This window comes from Staurois parvus, unplaced genomic scaffold (assembly GCF_062004578.1).
Source record: "Staurois parvus isolate SC_StPar_1 unplaced genomic scaffold, SC_StPar_1.0 ptg000866l, whole genome shotgun sequence".
Taxonomy (NCBI): Eukaryota; Metazoa; Chordata; class Amphibia; order Anura; family Ranidae; genus Staurois; species Staurois parvus.
In genome coordinates this window covers 2,441,750-2,451,114 of record NW_028318662.1, presented here as the reverse complement: position 1 = coordinate 2,451,114, position 9,365 = coordinate 2,441,750, and the positions used below count along the sequence as shown (strand labels likewise).

The 9,365-nt window shown below is 38.8% G+C and overlaps 1 protein-coding gene across 18 annotated transcripts in view; it reads right to left on the bottom strand.

Annotated features, from left to right (window-relative positions):
• Positions 1–3,607: 3,607 nt before the first annotated feature.
• The window catches only part of LOC149443234 (neurexin-2-like), a 2,355,461-nt gene continuing 2,349,703 nt past the window's right edge, over positions 3,608–9,365 (bottom strand). For 11 of the 18 annotated variants that reach the window (XM_089655720.1, XM_089655727.1, XM_089655723.1 and 8 more), the window contains one exon: positions 3,608–5,565. In XM_089655720.1, coding sequence (XP_089511846.1) covers positions 4,685–5,565 — 881 coding nt within the window. In that variant the 3' untranslated portion in view covers positions 3,608–4,684. The remainder of the gene's footprint in view (positions 5,566–9,365) is intronic. The other 7 variants (XM_089655731.1, XM_089655734.1, XM_089655736.1 and 4 more) reach the window with 1 other exon arrangement.

Here is a 9,365-nt window from a genome sequence, read left to right as displayed (position 1 = left end):
CTGACAATATATGTGAACAAACCTGGAGCACTTCTCCTACGGACTTGCCTGCTCCCTTGAATACTTCTTTGTACACACATCCGTCAGCAGCTGTCAAAGTGAACAAAACCAGATCCGACTTCTTCCCTATTACCAATAGGACGAGACATGAGTGCCCCTCTCCCACTTATTTTCATCCTCATTTTAAAGCCTTTTCACTACATGAATCAAGCTGACCCCAGCATTGCCGTCTATCAGAAATCTTCAAGCATCTATAAGGTGGTGGCTTTTGCCGACAATTTGATTTTTGTTGTGACAGATAAGCTAGATTCTTTGCTGAACATGCTGCAAGCTTTACAAATGTGTGGTACACTTCACAATCTAGTGAAATCCTCAGCTCTCCACTGACCAAGCTACGAGACGCCGTCTCTGGCCTTTTCTTTTTGCTGGGCTACTGACACAATCTGCCTACCTTGGCACAAACCCATAGGTGGTCTCATGGAATCCCATAGAAAGCTATGGTCCCATAGAAAGCTTTGCCTTAACTTAGATCCACGGAGGTGTAGGCCTCCCTGACATTCAAGCCTACTACTGGACAGCCCATCTCACCAGGTTAGTTGACTGGCACAACCATGCTGCAGAAAAAAAGCATTGGAGGACTCACAGGGCATGGCGATGAGGATGGCCTTGGATCACCTCCCCGCTTCCTAAATAACTATGCTTACACACTACTCTAGGCAGTACCTTAAATAGAGAAGATACTCCATTTTGCCCAAAAATCTTCTATCGCCACCAAAGTGAAAGATACCAGTTATAAGATCCTAGATCTTATATGGATCTACACGGATCTCAAACTATCGTGCAGGGTCCCTACTACTCTTCCCCCAAGTCCACAGCTCCTGCTGGAGATGTGGAGCAGAGGGTGGCATGATGTACCATAATTTTTCAGAATGCCCAAACATACAGCCATTTTGGCAGGAGGTGACTGGTATAATCAAACAGCTTACTGGTGTTGACCTGTATGTCATATCATCAAGGCCTTGCATACGATCAGCTGCTGAATGCGGCCTCTATCCCACTACACTGGAAAGATGTACACCTGCCCACGAAATCTCTCTGGTTCTCCAAAGTAAATGAACAGGGACATGGAAGATCTAATGGCAACTCTGCTTAATACTGGAAAAAGGACCTTTAGGGATGCCTGGAGATCCTTGCAACATTTTGTTTACACCGATGCCGAGTTTACTCCCTACAACCTCCCTCCCTCTTCTCCCCTCAACCCCCACCCTTGCTCTCTTCTCCTACTTTCCTCCCTTACCCTCTTCCCCTCCCCATCTTCTCAGCCCTATTGTGTGACCTTTTAGCCTGATACATCCACTGGGTCACACTCCTTGTGATACCTTAACAATAACTACTAGGGTATGTTTTGCAGGATCCTGTTTTTACAAATAATTTTCCATGTAATTTTAAATGTGTTGTTTTTACATCTGATAGTTTATCTCTGGTTCTGTGCTGTCACTTGAATGTAATTTTGTTGTATCAAAGCTGCCTGAGATATTATTTCCGTTGCCCCTTACCATTTCAACCCTATTTTGTATCTCAGTCTACTATGTTTTTGTCTACCTTTGTATGACACATTTTTCTAATCAATAAAGATATTATAAAATATATTAGCAGGGATTATAGGAGGTTTTTGACAAGTACAATTTTGGGATCAGCAAACAATCTAGTCGAAGTTTACCCAAATATCAGTATTTAACAGATTTACTAAAAATTATATTCTTATGAATATAAGAATATCATTTTTAGTAAATCTGTTAAATATTACCTTTAGAAGAACCCTTTCTAAGAGAAACATGGAGGCTACAGTTGTACACTTCTCAGCTTTAAAAATGGCAGTCATGTTCATTAATCTTGCCTAATTTTAAACAATTAGGTCTTCTGCATTTTACACTATTGCCTGCAGGATCAGCAAGAACCAAACATTTTTAGAAGATGGAAAAGCAAGAAAAAATATACTTTAAAGTCATGATATTAAGTTTTGTCTTTTGTTTCAAGGAAAATATATAATTTTTTTTGTTGGCAGGAAAGTCTATTCATGTTGTACTATATAATTAATTGTTATACCTGTATACCACAGATGTTGGCAAGACTACAGAAACCTCTACTGTGTATATACTGTAAATCTATCCTTTTGCAGTTGAAATATCTGAACCAAATCTGTTAAAAGTGAAGCATTGTAAAACCAAAACCATAAATGTAATATAGTGTACCTTAAAACTGATTAGATTTGGTGATTGCATTTCTTTTCTTATTTAAGACTTTTTTCCTTTTTCTTCCTTACCTTCTTTACTCTGGATGAATCAGAATCCACTATATGTACTTCCAGCTTTAATGCACTAACAAATTGAGGCCAAACACAGTTGAAGGAGCAACAATTTCCTTTTGGGGTAAATATTTTTCATATATATTAAAATAAAACTGACCATTGTAAGCACATGCTAAATGATTTGTTTCAACTAATTGTTGCTTCTGCAGAACAGACTGTTCTATTGAAAAAAATATTAAAAAAATAGTTAAATTCATTAGAAGCTAAAACACCAGATGAAAACAAAGGAAAAAATAAATAAATAAATAAATGCAATCACCACATGTAAGATTTGAAAAAAACAACTGGACTAGGCACTCAATTGCACACATGTAAACCAATGCTGCTGTAACAGGAGAACCCCTTTGGGAATAGGAGCACAGCAATCATATCCAAAGAACAGAGAAACTGTGCACTGGAAGTTGGCAATAAGTCGATGAGTATGTATGAAGCTAGTGCCCAAGAAAAAGTCCAGTCCAACAATTAAAATATAAATATAATCCTTTGATCATCTCAATAAAATGTGACATCTCATAAGTCAGTAAATATAATATACCATAGACTCATTGGGAAGAAAGTAAGCCAGCTAGCTCAATCCCACCATAGCCACAACGACAACTCCTCATGTGGTACAGCCATACGTGCACCGAACCAGTAAGAGTACATATGGGTCCCAGATAAGGGAATTTCCATATCACTCTGAACAGGAGCTTCAGTATCCCATGGCACTGCTCTGTCCGGATGCTGGTATGAATCCATCCGGAATGATGGCTGCTGTTTGAGTCAGTGACACTTCAGACCGGAACTGACGTCACCACTAAACCAGATGTGATGTTAACTGTACCCTGGTCTACAGGATGGTAGCTTGGTCACTGGATGACCTTGTCCCAGCAATGCTTGTGACTCAAGACATCCTGACGTAGGCTATTTGCTGTGTTGCAGCAATTTGGAAGATATTACAATGGGAAAAAATGCTCTTCACCTACATCTGAACAGGGCGGTGCCGCAGGATACCAAAGCTCTGTTCATACTAGTTTCATACATTATCGCCATTGACTTATTGCCAACAAGCAGTGCACCGTTTCTCTGTTCTTTGGACATTTGAGATTTGGTAAGCTGCAAATGTGGGTTTAACACCACTTCAAAGTTTATTATCATGTGTTTTCTCATCTTTAATAAACACTATAGCATATAGTAGTGTACCGAGATTAGAAAAAAATCCAAAACAACTTGTTTGCATTAACAATCTCAACACTCCAATACAAGGCCGTAACATTTGCTTTATTGATATTCTGATATTTTGTGCCCCAATACCCCAAGCCCCATATTACTGTCAATTTAATTACAGGGGTATCAGGAGACATCCTGGGGAACTAAGTGTTTTTTTTTTTTCTTCAGGGTGTGGAGCAGTAGATTTAGTTCATGTACAAGTCAAACGCACGGCTCAGCGTTCAAAAAAACCAAGACAACACCACACAAACCGGAATAGAAATAACCTTGACCTTAAAGAGGGCATAGAGGAAATTTAGGGAATGTAGGGATAAGGGAGGGGAGAGCATAATACCAGCATATAGCCAGTTCTGTTAGTCTTCTTTCCATTTTTTTTAAGTCCTTACTCTTGAACATGCTACCATCTTCTCCCCTCAATGGCTCCATGTTGTAAGGAATTACATTTTACATTATGGACCCGAATTTAAACTAGTCTGTCCGTGAAAAAAAAAGTCTCTGGATCTATGTTCCTTTATTCAGCACTATTTCGCAGTAACCATGGGCTAGTTATTATAGTTTTTTATTGTATAATAATTTGAAACTGTTCTTATCACAAGGGGAAAAATCTTGTTTTATTTGTTTTATCCACATGAAAACGAGAATATGAAGAGAAATATTTGGCAAGAGATGCATTTAAATTTGAGACTGAAAGCAAAAATTTAGATGGGAGACACTGAGCACATGGTACTGGAGGCATCTCTTGTTCTGATTGATTTCATTAGGTGACTGAATGCCATGTTAAATCACTAGAAGTTTGGATGATATTCACCCATGGTGTGATAACTTGAAGACCAGTGGACAAATCCATGTATGACACTGCAGAGTCAGTACAATAGGTTGGCAATATTTGACATTCAAAATGCTGACCACAGGTTAATATCTTGTAAAACCTTATTGGGGTTTTTAACAGTTGGTAGTTGTTTAAGCATTGAATTGGTTGTTGACTTAGTCACTGTTGCTTAGTCAATGGTTGGTCACAGCATGGGGTCGATCTGGTTTCTCCAATGAATGGCTGGCTTGATGATGACCAACCACACTCCCATAGCTGGGAGAGTTTATCTTAGACTTTCACACATAATACTCTTTGTCCTTATTTTTCTTATTTTTACCAGCTGTTTTTGTGGCAGGCACTGTCTTTTCTTTTACCACAGCACCATTACTCTGGGCTGAGTTACTGATGTAGTTCCGGGTTTGGTCCACTTGATATGATCCCTCATCTCTGTTTCTGTACTTGTACATTGCGTAGAGAAGAATGAGGATGCAAAGGGCAGCTGCTGCCACTATTCCGACGACCATTCCTGTGGTGCTGCTGGACTCCCTGATAACTTCCACGGCTCCAGGTGATCCTTTCTCCCCTGAGCCTGTAGGGTTTGCTGTTGGAAAATTGTGGAAATTAGGGGAAGATGTAATAGATGGAAATCTCTGTTTATTTAATTTGTCCAGCTGGAAAGAGGTAGGGATATGGGGATATTGGTCTATGTTGGGTTTTGGGAGTTCCCTGTTATTCATTTTGCCCGCAGGGATGTTCCGGACAAGTTCTGGGGATGTGGTGGAGGTGAGAAGGTCATAAGGAGAGGAAGTTGAGCCCCCTGACTTTGTATTTGGACGAGAGCCAGGAGTTCTCCTCTCTGATTTAGATGGTGGGGTTCTTTCTGTTACCAATGGAAAACTGGTATAGAAGTCCTCATCATCAGTTGGAGGAAAACTGGATTCAAATACTTCCCCTGAGGCATAACCAGAAACCTCTATCCCCTCCTCACAATCACTATCTTCTTGCTCAGAAGGGCACGGTGGCCTCAGGTTGGAAGGAACACTCAAGGAATCTTTGGTGGTGTCCAGAGTAAGGACAGTTCGGTATGTAGGGGGAGGAGGTATAAATGGGGAGCGGGTAGCAATGGGAGGGGTATCTAAGGAATCTTCAGTAATTATGGGCAATATTAACTCCCCTCCTGTGAACAAAGAAAAGAAAAATAACACAGAGAAAACAGCAAAGAAAGGTGAGTGAGTAAAAACCTCAGAAAGATAACAGGTGATCAACACACTAATTTCTGCTAACTCCCTAAGTACATCCAAAGCTACAATGTCTAAAAGCTTAAAATGTTTAAAAATTGGCTAACTAATAAACATTTGCAACAAAATACTTTTATGCTAGACATATAATTTACTCAACCTAATTATCTTTCTGAAACTTCTCTTCTTTTCTGAAATAGTTTTCATGGTGTATTTGTTTATTTATACTTAATTTTAGCTATATTTCTTCTTGTTATTTACCACAAATACTATACAATATGTGTATTAGATTATTCTGTTCTACCGCTGGTTAATTTTATCAGATAATAATACATAGTATGTGTGAAAATACAATAACTTCCTAGACCAAATATTTTAAAATTATTATTATTACTTTGAACCTGTTCACTTTCCAGTCCTACCTCTCTACACTGTCATATTCTTAGTAGCCACTTACTCTCCCATTTATTTAGTTGCTTACTGCTCTGTACAAATATTTTTTTACATCTTTGCCTAATCTCAACCTCAAAGCATTTATTTTCTTCCAGTTTAGCTTATATTTATGGTATTTCAGATAATTCTACAATTTGTTTTATATATTTCTTTCTCTAACTCATTTTGACTATCAAACAGCAGCATACTACAACATTCCCAAAGCTAATCTTTCTCTTTTTATTCATGTAATATACCTCCCACCCTCTTAATATTTTCATTCTCCCCAAGTATCTAAATCACTGTTTATTTATTCTGCCCTGTTCTCATCAAATAAGATTGATTCAGAATATTTAGAAAACTTACATCAAACAATTGGCCACATGTGTTTTTAGCATGAAGACAAAAAAAAATTACAAAAGAAACTGTGAAACCTCTGGGTAAAAAAAAAAACACTTTCTTCTCTTATTTTCTTTTACTGTTTCATGGTCACTTTGTAATAAAAAATCATTTAGCTTATGCAAACATTTATATATTATATATATATATATATATAAAATTTGTTCTTTATATTATATATAACGTTCAGGCTGACCATAACTTAGTGAATGTTTACCATAAGCTATGTTGCCCTGTAAAAAACAAACAAACAAACAAACAAAAAAAAAAAAAAAAAAAAAAAGAGTGTAATGACCATGAACTATTAAACTATGTAATGAGTAACAACGGCAAAAAAAAATAAATAAAGAAATTACTAAAGAGGGCAAAGGCAAAACATAACACCCTAAATGTAATTCTGGCCTTTAAACAACATCACCTTGCTGATAAAACAAAACACTGATTTAAACAGCTATTAATTCAAATCTAAAAATCTTCTCTGTATAAATAATTACCTAGTATTTTACAGTCTTGTACTACCACAGATCATGTAATGGCATTATTTAACAACATTAACAAATAAATACAAAACCTGGCTAAAAACCATATATTAGTATAAAGGAAGTTTACAAATGAACACTGTATTACACAGTGGATTTTACTTAAAGGGGTTTTCCAGAGTAGAGCAAGTATAAATGTGATCTAGAACTCCCATAGCTCCCTTGACCTACTACAACCAACATGAATTTGACATCGTAGATTTAGCACTCACTACAAGGATGATTTACTAAGGGCAAATAGTCTGATTGCTTTCTAAGGGGACGTTGCTCTTTGCAGGTTATATTTTTCTGGAAATGAGGATTAAATATTTTACTTTGTACAGAATGTATTCAATCAATTGCAAGGAAAATAAAAACGTCACTTTTACTTACACATGACTGAATGATGGGAATCAAGCAAAGTTTCACTTTATTCAATAAGCTCAGGGGACAATTTCCCTTGCAAAGTAACCAGACAATTTGCCTTTAGCAAATCAAACCGTATAATAGCTCAGGAGTTGAGTCACAATGCCATATTTCATTTATAATGTCCATTTCTGTATTCCTCCCTCAAGAAAATCACATTCAAGTGGCTGTAGACCCTAAATCACTTATATAGCTTGTTTTGCATCATATCTCAATTTGTTTTTTTTAAACAAATTGTATTTCTTTGAATCTAAAGCGAATGTCTTACCTGAAGATTCTGCCAGTAATAAATGCTAAAGCATTTAGCATGTAAACATGGCAGGCTGACAATGCTAAGTAACTGCATCACAAATAGCTGCAGTATTGCACTATTTCAGTTGGCCAATGGGTCTTTTGGCTAACTGAAGGAGCTTTTATGGCAGCCTGACAAACACTGTGCCTTAGCATTGTCAACCTACCACAGTAAGTGCTGTTACTGGTAGGATCTCTAATAAGAAATTATGATCTGGAAAAAGATTAGCGGTTCTATATGTTTGTTTTATAAGATAACATATTAACAGCATATGTTCATTTTATAAATATAATGTATCCAAATAGTGTCTATAAGCATTTATTTGCTACTAAAGAATTGTATTTACATGTAACAATATAAATATTGTTCCCCAACTTTTAATATGGCACATTATTATGTAATAAAACACACCACTGTGCTTGCAACCACATGCAACACACAACCTAAAGGTAAACACATCCACAGTTCACACAGGCTTCTGCTTGTCCAAGGTCAAGGAGAACAGCAAACATTTACAAACCAAATGCTTTGTAAGAGCTTTTTAGTAGGCCTTAAAATTAAGTTTTTAAAGTACCAGCCTTAAGATCTGTTTTAAACCCTGTGAATTACAGCAGAAAGTAACTGTGTATTTCTGTGGCCAGAAACCTGCTGGTCTATAAACCTGCTGTGGCCACTCAGCCCAAACAATGCAATGACAGGCTGATGGCAGCCACAGCTGTCTGTGACTGTTCACACATCCAGTGATTACAAACAGTTAGGAAGAGATGATCATGACTGGGCTTAGAGCAGTGGTTCTCAACCTTTCTAATGCTGCGACCCCTTAATACAGTTCCTCATGTTGTGGTGACCCCCAACCATAAAATTATTTTCATTGCTACTTCATAACTGTAATTTTGCAGTGGGAGGAGTAGTGCCATGTCATTGGTGTCAGTGGAAGGAGTAGTGCCCCATCACTGATGTCAGTGGGATGAATAGTGCCCCATTGTTGGTATCAGTGGGAGGAATAGTGCCCCATCGTTGGTGTCAGTGGGAGGAATAGTGCCCCATCGTTGGTGTCAGTGGGAGGAATAGTGCCCCATCGTTGGTGTCAGTGGGAGGAATAGTGCCCCATCGTTGGTGTCAGTGGGAGGAATAGTGCCCCATCGTTGGTGTCAGTGGGAGGAATAGTGCCCCATCGTTGGTGTCAGTGGGAGGAATAGTGCCCCATCGTTGGTGTCAGTGGGAGGAATAGTGCCCCATCGTTGGTGTCAGTGGGAGGAATAGTGCCCCATCGTTGGTGTCAGTGGGAGGAATAGTGCCCCATCGTTGGTGTCAGTGGGAGGAATAGTGCCCCATCGTTGGTGTCAGTGGGAGGAATAGTGCCCCATCGTTGGTGTCAGTGGGAGGAATAGTGCCCCATCGTTGGTGTCAGTGGGAGGAATAGTGCCCCATCGTTGGTGTCAGTGGGAGGAATAGTGCCCCATCGTTGGTGTCAGTGGGAGGAATAGTGCCCCATCGTTGGTGTCAGTGGGAGGAATAGTGCCCCATCGTTGGTGTCAGTGGGAGGAATAGTGCCCCATCGTTGGTGTCAGTGGGAGGAATAGTGCCCCATCGTTGGTGTCAGTGGGAGGAATAGTGCCCCATCGTTGGTGTCAGTGGGAGGAATAGTGCCCCATCGTTGGTGTCAGTGGGA